This window comes from Mytilus trossulus, chromosome 3 (genome assembly GCF_036588685.1).
Source record: "Mytilus trossulus isolate FHL-02 chromosome 3, PNRI_Mtr1.1.1.hap1, whole genome shotgun sequence".
NCBI lineage: Eukaryota > Metazoa > Mollusca > Bivalvia > Mytilida > Mytilidae > Mytilus > Mytilus trossulus.
This window is the reverse complement of record NC_086375.1, coordinates 14,625,169-14,640,257: the sequence shown is the minus strand read 5'-3', so window position 1 is coordinate 14,640,257 and position 15,089 is coordinate 14,625,169. Positions and strand designations below refer to the sequence as shown.

At 32.5% G+C, this 15,089-nt stretch overlaps 2 protein-coding genes across 4 annotated transcripts in view; one reads left to right on the top strand and one right to left on the bottom strand.

The window, feature by feature from the left end:
- Positions 1 to 602: 602 nt before the first annotated feature.
- Positions 603 to 6,622, top strand: LOC134710223 (uncharacterized). 3 transcript variants are annotated; one of them, XM_063570475.1, is made up of 3 exons: positions 603 to 928; positions 1,223 to 1,521; positions 4,887 to 6,622. In XM_063570475.1, exons 1-3 carry the CDS (start codon positions 915 to 917, stop codon positions 5,501 to 5,503), a joined length of 930 nt encoding a protein of 309 aa, XP_063426545.1. In that variant the 5' UTR covers positions 603 to 914; the 3' UTR covers positions 5,504 to 6,622. The 3 variants fall into 3 exon arrangements, with proteins under 3 accessions (XP_063426545.1, XP_063426544.1, XP_063426546.1); XM_063570474.1 differs by having other exon boundaries at positions 781 to 928; positions 1,910 to 6,622; XM_063570476.1 differs by lacking the exons at positions 603 to 928; positions 1,223 to 1,521 and adding an exon at positions 1,755 to 2,025.
- Positions 6,623 to 7,764: 1,142 nt separating this feature from the next.
- Positions 7,765 to 15,089, bottom strand: part of LOC134709252 (uncharacterized) — a 44,436-nt gene continuing 37,111 nt past the window's right edge. The window contains exons 2-3 of the mRNA XM_063569420.1: positions 11,067 to 11,204; positions 7,765 to 8,427 (exon numbers count right to left, since the gene is read on the bottom strand). Coding sequence (XP_063425490.1) covers positions 7,955 to 8,427; positions 11,067 to 11,121 — 528 coding nt within the window. The 5' untranslated portion in view covers positions 11,122 to 11,204 and the 3' untranslated portion in view covers positions 7,765 to 7,954. The remainder of the gene's footprint in view (positions 8,428 to 11,066; positions 11,205 to 15,089) is intronic.

The following is a 15,089-nucleotide window of genomic DNA, read 5'->3' as shown; positions in this document are numbered from 1 at the left end:
CCAATGGGCCAAAAGGTCCAGGTGGGACAACTCATAGTTTGTCTTCACCATAGGTCCGAACTTAGGTCTTAAGGGTCAAACATGCCTACCCCAAAATTTTCAAAAGAAGATTATTTCTATAAATTGCTAATTTATATTTCCCGTGCACACCATACATTAAGTACAACAAATAAACCTTTCGTTTAATCAAATGTGAGCGCATTCCGATTGTTCAGAAGTAGAATATTTTGTCAAAACAAATTTGTTTTACAAAAAAATAGCAAAGCACGAGTGCAATTTTCTATTCTTGTAATGCAAAACTATTGATACATTTTTGGGAACTACTTGACAGGATGCCGAGACTATGGAAAGCTATTTCTTACAAAATCACAAAATTGATTTCTTATGGAAAAGTCGATGTCATGTAGCAACAATTTTGCCAGCATTTAAATAATAGAATTTAATTAAATGAAAATTAAATTCATTTATTGAATTAACATATACATGTATTGAGACTCGACAAATCGAGTCGTCCTTTACTCTTATTATGCTAATTTGAGCATGTGACAGCCGAGTAGTAAAAGTCCGTGCAATTTAACGGTCTCTTTTACATTGAAAACTGAACGGAGAGGACGTTAAAAAATTAAGAGAAAGATTTTACATACACTATCAAGATAAGTATTGTTTTAATAAGTTTATTTAAGAATTCATATTTTAAATCTGATTCGGATTTAATGATTTTATTTATGTTTGTTTTTATTTTAATATTTAAATAACTTATTACTTCGTCGAATTAAATATGCGGTTGAGCCACGTGGCATTGAAATTCTAAATGAAATTTTTTTTTTTTTTTATTAGTATATGCATTGCCTAGACATGTTTAATTTCACAGTTTATTCATCCTTGATGCAGAATGTTAAAGTACACCTGTTATAATGCGTAGAGACAGGTAGGTGCATGTTTACAGGTTAAGTTGATCATAAATAATTTATATATTTTACATATCACAATTCGTGATGTACAAAAAAATAAATAAATAAAAATATGTTTAGATAAGAGACAATCTAAGGAATTAATTTATTAAGCTCAAATGACAGAGTTGATATATATGAATAAAATGAATACTGAAGCCGATGCATTGAAACTGTTACAAAAATAAATCAAATTAAAAGACAGAATACTAGCTATGTGATGTTAGTAAGTACTTCAATTTTTAACCTATTTTGTTTATACAAATGCCTAGAATTGGTCGACGAAGAAATGGGAATGGGCGCGTACGAGTGCCCGTTGTTGAAGCGCAACCACCAGAGAGACGACGCGGAAGGAGAAACCGTGCAGTTGCTGCACCAAGAAATCAAGATGTGGGGGCAATTGTTGGTGAAGTACAGGTACAAGCACCTCTTCCTCTACAAATCCAGGCTCCTCCTTTGCCAATTGAAAGACAACCTGCCTTGCAAGGTCCTGTAGCACCAGCAATGAACGTACAAGCGCCATTTGCGCAAGTTGAAATACCAGCTCCTGTGCCAATGCCTAATCAAAATGGTGAGATAAATAATGATCCTATGCTTATACCTAATCAATCAGAATGTGATGTTTACGTATCCCAAAATTTGAAAGAAAAAATTTGGAATAGAGAATTTATAGATTTGTCATTACTTCTTTATCAAAATTTTATTAGCCAAGTTGACAGACCTCAAAATGTTATAAGTTATGATAATGCAGCTGGTTCACTTGTAATTACATCAAACAAAAACAGCAAAGTTAGATCTATTCAAAACATTGAGTCATGGACTGATGCATTTATAAATTATATGAAAATATTTATTCAACGTTTTCCAAATTTAGCTAGTGAATTGACCACTTATATGTCAATCATTAGAGGTACACAAGTGTCTTTTGAGAAGATTTATTGTTATGACCAGCAATTTAGATTAAGAATGGCAAATAATCCTACAAGATCTTGGTCTTCCATTGATGGCATTTTATGGTACACCGTCATAGCTAATGGGGAACCGGAGGGTAATACAATTCAACAGACAAGTGTAGGTAATCGACCATGCTATGATTATAATTTCAAGGGAGTTTGTAATCGTCAAAATTGTTTTTACACCCATTTATGTATGAAATGCGGAATGGCCCACCCTTTCGCTGGCTGTCAACAAGTAAATAGCAACCAGGCATATGCTCGTTCTCAAAATGCAGCCCGAGGCACATATCAAAATAGAGGTGCTAGAAATTTTGCACCTAGAAGTCAAACAAATTTTCAAAGAGGAGCGAATTTGAATCAAGGATTTAGACCTCGAGGAAGCAGATTCCCTGCCATTCGAATGGTCGCACCACATACATTTAACAATTAAATTTTATATTTTTCAGAATCTGTAATTAATCCGTTGGACATATGGTGTCTTGGCTTTACTCCGATCAATATCACAGAATTAAATAAACTTCTTTTCAATTACCCAAATCAATATGATGCAATGATATTATGCAAGGGATTTTCTGAAGGTTTTAGGTTAAATTATTTTGGACCCCGATGTAGGATTGAATCAAAAAATTTACATTCAGTCATCCAAAATCCTGGGGTGGCATGGGAAAAAGTCATGAGTGAAGTAAAAAATGGTCGCATAGCTGGTCCTTTTTTGACTAGACCTATATCTAATCTAAGGTGTTCGCCTATAGGTGTAATTCCTAAGAAAACGGGTGGATTTAGATTGATTACGCACTTATCTTTTCCGCCGAATTTGAGTGTAAACGACTTTATTGATGAAAAATTTACTACAGTAAAGTATTCGTCTTTTGATAATGCTATTGATATGATTAAAAGATTGGGTTCAAATGTTGAAATTGGAAAAAAGGACATTAAATCCGCCTTCAGATTGTTAAAAATCTATCCGGGGGACTTTGATCTATTAGGGTTTAAACTTAATGAATATTATTTCATAGATAAATCATTGCCTATGGGGTATTCAGAATCAAATTGCTTATTCAAAAAATTTTCAACTTTTATTCAATGGGCTGTCATGACTGAGTCCAATTCAGATAATCTTGATCATTATTTGGATGATTTTTTATTTGCTGGTAAAAGCAATACTGAGGATTGTAAAAATTTGATGAATAGTTTTGATAGGGTATGTTGTCGTCTTGGAGTCCCAATTGCTCATGAAAAAACAGAAGGCCCAACAACAAAACTTAGTTATTTAGGTTTGCTTATAGACACAGAAAAAATGCTTATACAAATTCCGGAGGACAAAGTATTGGAGTTAAAGTCAAAAATTAAGTGGGTATTAGGTAGGAAAAAGATAACTTTAAGGGACCTACAATCTTTGTGTGGGTCATTAGCTTTTTGTGCAAAAGCTCTACCTGCAGGCAGAGCATTTAGCAGACGAATTTATTTGGCAAGTAGTCACGCAAAGAAACCACATCATTATGTCAGAATCACAGAAGGCATTTATCAAGACTTATTGGTATGGGAATTGTTTTTAGACAAATTTAACGGTATTAGTTACATGCTCGACATTGATTGGACTTCAAATTCAGTTTTACAACTATTTACTGACAGCGCTGGTGGTTCAACAAAAGGGTGTGGCTGCTATTTCCAAGGTAAATGGGCTTTTCTTAAATGGCCTGTAGAGTGGTCTGGTACTGAAGTTCTCAGGGATATATCATATTTAGAAATGATACCTATTGCACTATATGTTTACTTATGGGGTAATCTTTTTCAAAAAAAGAAAATTTTATTTAATTCGGATAATAATGCCGTAGTTGAAATTTTAAATAAGAAGACGTCAAAATCTATACGAATTATGAACCTTGTTAGACACATAGTATATTGGTCATTATTAGGCAACTTTCACATTAAGGCACAGTTCATTCCTGGTTATACAAATATAATTGCAGATTGTATTTCTCGTAAAAAATTTCAGAAATTCAAAAGTCTGGCTCTAACAGCAGATACACATCCAGCTACAATTCCGGAGGAATTTTGGAACATTTTAGACCAGAAATAGCAAAGTTATTGGACGCCTCGAATTCTCAGAATACATGGAAAACGTATAATAATGGACTGACTTCATTTGTTTCATTTAGATTAAAAGAAGGTTTAGGAAATACATGGCCACCCAGTATTTCGCATTTAGTTAACTATGTTGCTTATTTATCAAAATTAGGATATGCCCCTGCAACGGTTAAGGTGTACTTGTCAGGCTTAAGCTATTATTTACGAATAAATGAGCTCACTGATTTGACTTCATCGTTCATTATGCAAAAAATGTTGAAAGGAATGGACAAATTATATGGCGTAGTGGATAGTCGCAAACCTATAACTGTAGAAATATTAGCTCGATTAATAAACTCGTTGCAATTTGTCTGCTCTTCAGTATATGAATGTACTTTATTTAGATCCATGTTTTCATTAGCATTTTTTGCATTTTTGAGAATCGGTGAAATTACAATTAATAGAAATACGCAACATGTCATTAACAATGATGATGTCAATGTTTCACATCATTCACAATCTGCATATATCACAATTCCCTTTTCGAAAACAGACCAAAAAGGTTTATCTACAACATTAACAGTTGAAAGTTTTAATCAAGTAGATATTTGCCCGGTGAAATTGTTATTAAACTTTATTTCAATCAGACACCAAAACAATGGACCATTTTTTTGTCATTTTAACAAAACTGGTGTAACACGATATCAATTTTCTAGTGTACTATGCAAAACCATGAAATTTATTGATTGTAATCCAAATGAGTACAACACACATTCATTTCGAATAGGAGCAGCTACACATTTTGCTATGAACGGTCATACTGATGAAGAAATTATGACTTTAGGTCGTTGGAAATCTGCATCCTTTAAACGTTATATAAGAATTGAGCTAACCAAATAACTTATAATTTCAGCTTGTCTTAGTAATGAAATATGGATTATTGGTTCTTCAATAATATGCAGTGCTCGTGATCACTCAGAGAACAGACCTTCAGGTAGTAATTTAGGTCTTTTGAAAAATAATAATTGTTTTTTGCGATGGGCAGGCAAATCTGGTATGAAATGGGACGATGTTGTTGGCACAGTTAACAGCATCATTAATTTATGCAACAAAATTCCACATGCGTTGATATTGCATTGTGGTGGGAATGACATAGGAAATGTACCATGTGGTGCTCTGCTATATCATGTTAAATTCACAATAGCAATTCTGTCTCGCATGCTCCCAAATTGTTCTCTTATATGGTCAAGCATTCTTCCCAGGCGATCATGGCGTTACTCAAGTGATGACCATGCCATGGAAGTTACAAGAAAGAGAATAAATAGGGGAGTGAGATCTTATATACTCAAACATGGAGGATACGTTATCAAATATCCAGATTTTGACGATTGTCATCCAGCGCTATATTCTGGCGATGGAGTACATTTATCTTTTATTGGAAATGATATTTTCTTGAATCAAATTCAGTCAGCACTAGAAACATTCATAAAGTATCCACATTGTGTTGTATTTCCCCACGATCATCTTTAATTTAAAATAAACAGTTCATAATCTAATGGATTAAATACATGTATTTTATGAAATTTGGTTGTTACATAAATGTTGAATTCGTAATATCTTTTATCATTTTGATTGTTTAAATCAGTTGTAAGTTGATCGTAGAATTGGAGATAACTGAATTGTCATGGGTAAATTTTGTGGCGGATTATCATTCTGTACTAAAGTCCGATTGATAATTTTGGCGAAATTTACTTCATTTTATGCAGACTATGGATAGCCCAGCTGCTAATTCTGAAATATTGCTGAATGGACCGCCCTTCAGTACACCAGCTTTGGATCGCCCAGCTGTGATACAATGATTAGTTCAATCGTCATCAACATTTTATTGATTGACAAATATTTTGGTTGTGTACTGTTGTTGTAACAGTTGTTGTTGTTTTATGAATGAATTTTGATTAAATGTTGCCATGACAATTCAATATCCAAACAAAATCAGTGTTTGTTAATTGTTGTACTGAAATACAAATCAAGGCATCAATGGCGTCTGTTCGTCAATTCTGTTAATTGGTAATTTACACCAAGTGGTATGTTTGATCCAATGATATATTCAATAATAGAATTTAATTAAATGAAAATTAAATTCATTTATTGAATTAACATATATACATGTATTGAGACTCGACAAATCGAGTCGTCCTTTACTCTTATTATGCTAATTTGAGCATGTGACAGCCGAGTAGTAAAAGTCCGTGCAATTTAACGGTCTCTTTTACATTGAAAACTGAACGGAGAGGACGTTAAAAAATTAAGACCCTCCTCGCCCACCCTTAAGAATTGAACTTTGTTTGCTGCTGGTTCTATTTATTTTTCAGATGCTCCAGTCTTCAAACACAAATCCGTCATGGTAACATGCTGAAGCAGTCACACAACCGGAGCGAAATTTACTTCATTTTATGCAGACTATGGATAGCCCAGCTGCTAATTCTGAAATATTGCTGAATGGACCGCCCTTCAGTACACCAGCTTTGGATCGCCCAGCTGTGATACAATGATTAGTTCAATCGTCATCAACATTTTATTGATTGACAAATATTTTGGTTGTGTACTGTTGTTGTAACAGTTGTTGTTGTTTTATGAATGAATTTTGATTAAATGTTGCCATGACAATTCAATATCCAAACAAAATCAGTGTTTGTTAATTGTTGTACTGAAATACAAATCAAGGCATCAATGGCGTCTGTTCGTCAATTCTGTTAATTGGTAATTTACACCAAGTGGTATGTTTGATCCAATGATATATTCAATAAGTGTATAGTTATTTACTATTCTTCATACACTATTTAAAATTGCGCGCAGTACGCTGTTTGGTATATGAAAAGCGAATATAGTAATGAACAGGAAATTACATGTATTGTTAATTTGAAAAAAAAATATTAAATAGTGTCTTCGGCTGCTCTCTCATATAAAAAAACAGATTATTTTGTGATTATATGATTGATAAAAACATTTAAAGTACGTTTGAATCTTATGCAACTTTTGGGTTTATAGACATATCTGAAAACTGGCTGCTAGCGTAGTGGCTGCTAGCGAGTGGCTGCTAGCTTGAGCCTGGTAGATTTGACCGTTGGTTTTCCTGTTTGAATGATTTTACACTAAGTAATTTTTGGGACCCTTTATAGCTTGTTGTTCGGTGTGAGCCAAGGCTCCGTATTGAAGACCGTACCTTGACCTATAATGGTTTATTTTTATAAATTGTGACTTGGATAGAGTTGTCTCATTGGCACTCATACCACACTCTTCTTATATCTATTTGGTCAATTTCAATGTCAAAATGTGCATTTCATTTCCGTAGAATTTGTCCTCTATTAAATATCATCATTAAAGTATAACAAGCATTGTTGAATTTGATGCTTTATTGCTTTGTTATTTTTATTTAAATTTTTGTTTTGTCGGATATATAGGCTCATTGACGTTTCTTGTTGGGGATGATTTTAACATTGGAAGTTGATAGCATCACATAAAATGCAACCTAGTTGATAGCTTTAAGTGAAGATGCACCGAAAAGAGAAGCCTTCATTGGATGTGATGACACTAGTGTCAAGGAAGATCAAGGAATAAGCTATCTTACAGGAAATGTTGTAATTTGGAATTTTTAACTTTCGTTGTTACAAAAATACTTATGTCACTTATCACATTGACAACTTTTTTTTGTTAGGATACAGAGGATGCAGTAACTATCTAGTCATGTAAGGAAGAAATCATCATTTGTGATATATATATTTATGTCAGTTTTTAAATAAAAATTATGTATGTGATACTTGTTGAAGACTAAATATGTAAATATGTTAACAAGCCTATTGCTGTGCAAAATGATACCTGGTCAATAGGTTTTGCTAAAGATAATTTAGTACACGTCAAGAAGTGCAAGCAAATACTCCAGTAATGTAGTCTCTAAGATTATGCTATCTAGAGCACATCATTTCACAACTTCCACATTTTATCACTGGCCTTTTTTCGGTTGCGAATTTCGATACTAATATTCTCAATTTCAGCCAACTCTTCTAGAAACTCTTGATATTCTTCCTCCGTGACCCCTCCGTTCTGAAATAGTGGTGTTTTTACTCGTGCTGGTATAATATCATACTTGTTGTCGACGTACACGACTAGAAGGACTATAGGGATCATCGATGCAAAAATTATTACAGCCACGATAATAAAACCCCAAACTAGGTAGAGTAGTTCTGAAATAGATCGCACTTTATTTGAACCCCGGTAGCTTTTTTGTTTTTGTCTGTCTAATTCCCTTTCTTTTTCACACTCTTCTTTACTCGGTTCTTTTTCTATCTCTATGCCATTTTCGCGAAGTATTTGTTCCATTAGATAATCATGATAATTTTCGCTTGGGCTTTGATGGGCCTTTTGTCTTTTTTTCATACATTCGAAACTTTCTGCTTCTGCAATGATACAATTCTGTACTTAGATATTCATGCATAATGTACATAATATATACACTAAGTAGACACGGGATAGGACAATCTCGACTTTTAAAAAGTGGATCACCATTTTATGGTCTCAATCTTATTTAAATTTGTGATTAAAAGATTTCACAAATAGAATCACGTTTTGCGAGGTCTCAAAATGTAGTCCTGATCCGGGGTGGAAATGTCTACGTATCCGTTTAAAAACTATATATCTACGAAGTTTTCATCCTATTTCTGAGTCCGTAGTTAGTTGAAGCATATACTGTCCTTTGGTGTCTTTGCAGTTGACTTAGTTTTAATTCGCACCAAACTTGTTAAAATTAACAATTACATAAACATATATATATAATTGAGAAAGGAAATAGGGAATGTGTCAAAGCGACAACAACCCGACCATAGAGCAGACAACAGCCGAAGGCCACCAATGGGTCTTTAATGTAGCGAGAAACTCCCGCACCCGGAGGCGTCCTTCAGCTAGCCGCTTAAAAAATGTAATACTAGTTCAGTGATAATGGACGTCATACTAAACTCCGAATTATGTATGATCAAACACTATTGTTATATGTATTTGTATGATGTAAAACACGACCCTTGTTGGCCCATGATTGGTGAACAAACTATATATCTATCTATAGAATAGAATAGAATAGAATAGAATAGAATAGAATAGAATAGAATAGAATAGAATAGAATATTCTATTCTATTCTATTCTATTCTATTCTATCTATCTATACAACACTTTAGTATAACCCCTTAACCACAGACATATAGTACTATGTTTTATATTATCTGCTTTAACATAGAACACCATCTTTAGATAAGAAAAATACTAATACGGTAAATTACACAACTGTCCAACATTATTAGAACTAGAGGTTCTCAAGAGCCTGTGTCGCTCGCCTATATTTACTGTTGTTTTGGAAATCATGTAAAATAAGGTTAAAATCATAATTAATAGTAATTATATACTATAGATTATTAGAAATTAGATATTATTAGACACTAAGTCTATAATAATATTTAAGGTAATAACAAAACACTGCAAAATGTCCTTAACATTACTAATTCAGGGGGAGCAACACAACAACGGGTCGTTTGATTCGTTTGAAAATTTCAGGGCAGATAAAAAAATTTACACTGTCAGATTTGCTCTAAATACTGCTTTAGTTTCATAGATGTAAGCCTTAAACTGCATTTTACACCTATGTTCTATTTTTAGCCATGTCGGCCATCTTGGTTGGTGGGCGGGATCATCGGACACATTTTTAAAACTAGATACCTTAATGATGATTGTGGCCAAGTTTGGTTAAACTAGGCCCAGCAGTTTCAGAGGAGAAGATTTCTGTACGGACAACGGACGACGACGGACAACGGACGCCAAGTGATGAGAAAAGCTCACTTGGCCCTGCGGGCCAAGGGTTGAAGTCATAGAACTTTGCTCAGTGCTCGGAGCACAAAAATCATGCTCGAAACATGAAATCCAACATTTTGATTGGTTGATTTTGGAGTATGAGTACACAAAACTGACTCGAAAGTTTTATGACTTCAAAGCCAGGTGTGCTTAAAAGGGGAGGTGATCTTTATTGGTCATTAGACAATGAAAATGAATATACGTACGGAGTATATGAAGAGGTCGGTCAGGTTTAACCCACCGCGTATTTAGAATTATATTGGCCGTTTTCTGACAGTTTGATTACTTTATAGTTTAAGATCTAATAAATGATTTTACGTGCATCTAATCGTTTGATTATTTTCAGTGGGTCGCCATAGGTGTCTTATGTTGTCTCTGTATTGTTATCATAAATCACATGTATTGCAAGCCATTCTTCTTATTATCTACGCCGAGTTATGTTTATTTGGAATTCCATATCAATATATATATGGGATAATCATTTAAATACCCCATAAAAACAACATATTATTATTTTCTTATACTGCAGTTTGGATTCTATCAAAGACTGCATAAGAGGGTCTGTAGAATTAAGAATAAACGACAAAAAAGATTTAAGAATAGGGCAAAATGAATGAATAGAGAGTAATAGGTAGTGTATAAAGAACAGAGAATAATTGACAAAAAATAAAAAGAATACAGAAAAACGACCTAAAAAAATAAAGAATAAAAAAATGAAGGACCTCTTATCCAGACCGTTTTATATTCCAATGCACCTTGTTAGGGCTCGTCTCCGCTAGACAAGGGTTACGATCCATTCCCCTCCTCTTGATCGTAACCCTTGGCTAGCGGAGATGGTTGGGGCTGAGAGAAAAAAATCAATTGATTCCTGGACTTGGATTTCTATATGATAATATATTAGATCTAGTATCTGAACTTTACGCCAGAAACCCATGCCGATATATATGTATGATATTGTTGACTGAAAAATACATGCGCATTTCGTACAGCGGAACGAAGTGTTAGGGATGCTTAAGACTCTTCTAAGGTCGAGAGCCTATTTTTATAGAAAAGGGACAGACTTCAAATCGCAACAAATCGGACCGAAAGCGAAAAGAGCGCTATTTGTTTCAAGGGGTGGGATCAAATAGAGCGCAAGGGGTTAGTTCCTCCTTAAACTATTGGTCTATGTTGACTGGAACAAATAGGAAGACAACTTACCTACACTCGCCAAAACAGCGATAGCTACGATGAGAATCAGTAACAATTTTGTCATCCTTGCACCTTATCAGTAGAAAGCACCAGTGTGCTACTTCTTTGAGACTCTTTTCCTTTTAGAAGCTGTATTTGCTGACTGAACTGCGGAATAAAATGGAAATACAAAATAACAAATACTTATATGATATATACTTTGTTTTCATGTACATGATTAAAGTCATAAGAAACGAGTGACTGGTGAAAAATAATGTTCATCCAATTCTTGAACCAATGCATGTATATATCATAAACTTAGTCATCTGTGCACGATTTTATCATTTTTTACGCAAATATATATTGTATAATCGTCAATTTTTTTTCCATCTGTCTATTATGATTTAACAAATATGGCTACTCATTAAATGTCGTGTTTTGAAGCCGAAGTTTACCGATTATCAACTTATAGTAAATAATCAACCAAAATATGGATATATAGCACGTGTTTAACATATTATACAATCAGGTAATTGTTTATTTTAATGACAGATTCATGCGTATTGCTATCACCGGATTTTTACGAGGAGGGTCACGTTTAGGTCACTATGCATACGGAAAATATGTCGGCGAATTGCTTCCTGGCAGCAAGCAATTAAAAATAAGTAAACTTCTTTTAAATGTGGACAAATTAAAGATTTTTTCCTCAGAAAAAAGTATATGTACATAAGTTACATATAATGAAAACTATCCATTTAGTTTTAAAGCCAGTTCGTTCCAGATTTGGACAATTCGTACCAAGTCAACTGTCAATTCGTACCAACTGATCATTTAGTTTATTATTAATATAATAATTTTATTTGCAAAAATACACCCATATGGGTCAAGCAAACACAATTACAAATATAAACATAAAAAAAACATAGTTATAAATGGTAGTTAATGTAACCTTTGATGGACATGGACCTCATTTTCGCAATTCTAATGATTGCTTTATAAAGTCACCAATTTCTGTCAAAAGCTCAGATTTAGGATTTAAAAGTTGTTTTAGCTTTAAAAGTGGTTGATAATTTGTAAAATCAGGATTTAAATTATTAATCTTTAAAAATAAGCAATCTCTTAAAGTTGAGTTTAGTAAAAAATGGTATTCATCATCAATTTTATTACAAAGTTTACATTACCTTTGATCTCTGGGTACATTTTTATATCTTCCCATTTCAACTTCTAGGTTATGGTCACTAACCCTTAATTTAGAAATTAATTGTCTGGTTTTAAAATTTGATTCTTGTAATAAATAATTTTCAATTTTTATCTCAGTTTTTAATTGACTATATAGAAATAATTTCGAACTGTCTGTTATAGAAGAAAGTTTATTCAAGACTTTTTTTGTATAAAATTCATGTGATACCTGTTTAAACTTCATCTTTAAGGAATATTTAATTTTATTGTATGGTTTATCACAAGTTTCAAAATCTTTAGCATTTAATCCAGTCTCTTTAAAAATATTTAGAGCAAATGTATACCAACTATGAAAACCATCATTATGCAGGGACTTATTTAATTCATAGGCTTCTTTTAACAGAGGATTAATATCATTGGTATGAAATCTACAGAAATATAGCATAACTTGTGGTTTAATAAATGAAGCCATAGAAAATCTGCCCAGTTCTGTTTTGGCTGAAATATTACATGCAGTTTTTCTAAGTCCTAGGACAGATTTACAGTATTTATTATGAATCATTTCATAGCAAAATTTATCTTCTAACGACAAAGTATCACAAACAGAACCATGTTGTTCTGAACGTTTTATAACGGGGCTTTCTCGTGTATGTTTTTTGTGTGTTGGCACTACCTGTCATTACCCGGGAACGAGAACAACATCTTGCCCGTTAATATAGGGAACTAGCTATACATGTAGTATATATATATCACCATAAAGTCACACAGTTAATGTTCACATGTTTAATCGTATTTATAAAAGTACATGTATATATAATATATATTCGATGGTTCACAATATATCCTTTCAATATAAAACGTTACTAAATTCCACTCTAAAAACAACGTGTTACTTCAAGCTAATATAACTTACCAATCTCCAAAGTTTCTCACAAGCTCGTATTATAAACATGTTCTTAATTTATGTAAGGCATTGATTAATGTCTTTGATTATTTGGATAAACTATTGCAGTTCAACTGTGCAACTAATGTATCGTATAAAGTGTCACATTAAACAAGATGAAAGATCATTAAACTGATTAAGAACTGACCATCAAATCTTAGATGGAATTGATTACGCCACAGTTTCAAAGATTTAAACATGGATAAATAATCTTCCATAAACCATACCTCACTATTATATAATAAAACAGGTCTTATTAAGACATCAAAAAGTTTGCATGATAAATTAACAGGGATGGATTGAAAGTTAGAAAATCTACTTTTTAAAGCAAATAGGACCTTCAATCCCTTTTTTGATAACTCTTGGATAGCATTTTTAAAATTACCCTTATAGTTAATAATGTTTCCTAAAAAATTGTATTCTTTAGTCTCATTTAATTGGATGTTTTTATAGCATACCACAGGGGTGGGAGAAAATTTATTCTGAAACGTCATAACTTTAGTTTTTTTAGTATTAACTGTTAATTGCCAGTCATAGCAGTACTTCTCTAGTTTATTTATTGCATTCTGCAGTCCTATATGTGAACTTGACATTATTACCAAATCGTCTGCAAAACTCAACCTGGACAATTCAGATTTTTGAAGGACTAAAGGTTTACAAGTATTGTCAAAAATCTGATGTATATCATTAATAAAACAATTAAAAATAGTAGGGCTTAAACTATCCCCTTGCTTAACACCTCTTTCCAATATGAAGGATTTAGAAATTTTATTATCAATTTTAATAGAAGATTCTGTTAAGTTATACATATCACTAATTACCTCATAAATTTTTTTCCCTAGCCCATTTTTTATGAGTTTGTATCGTAACCCATTATGCCACAAAGTGTCAAATGCTCTGCGTAAATCAACAAAGCAGGCAAATATCTTTTCTTTCTTTTTATTAACATATTTTGAAATTAAAGATTTTAATATAAACAAACTATCTGTGGTTCTATGATTGACTCTAAATCCAAACTGTTGATTTGCAAAAATGTTTTCATAATGTAATGTTAGTCTATTATTTAATGCAGAGCTAAAGAGTTTTGCAATACAATTTTGGAGAGATATACCCCTATAATTATTAAGATCAGTACAGTCTCCAGATTTAAAAATTAATATTGTGTATGACTTTCTCCATTGAATCGGATATTTACCTGTTTCTAAAATTAGATTAAAAAGTTTAGTTATGGATTTACATGTAACATAACTGCTATATTTAATGACTTCATTTGCAATTCTATCTGGTCCTGCACTTTTCCCCATTTTTAATTTGTTTATACACTTTTTAACTTCTGTTATGGTGAAAGGTGCATCTGTCAATACATTTTCCTTTAAAATATTTTTATAATCTTTAACATATGCATCTATTTTATCCATAAAAGGTACATTTATATGTTCAGGTTTCCCCTGGGACTGAAAATGTTGACTTATATTTCCCATATTAATAAGTTTACTTAAGTTTGAAGAACTACTATCATCATTAAGTGAATTTAAATGCTGCCAGTACTGTTTTGGATCAGTTTCTTCCCAATTTAAAAGTTTATCATAAATATTTTTCTTAAATAGATATTTCTTCCTTTTTATAATCTTTTTAAGATTCTTACATTGATAAAAAAAATTATGACGTAGCTGCAAATCAAATGGTTTAGAACGCATTTTATTGCCTAAATCAACCACTGTTTTTTTCAAATCGTTAACTTAATTGTCTGACCATGATTTCTTCTTTTTTATTTTACTTTTTTGTGTCTTATTATTTTACAGGACGTTTTTGCCAAATTATCAAAAATATTTGTTAGTTGTTCTGAGGCTTTATTGATGCCATTGCTGTTTTCATCAAAACTATTATTTTCAAAAGAGACTATCTTATGTAATACATCACAATCACTAATA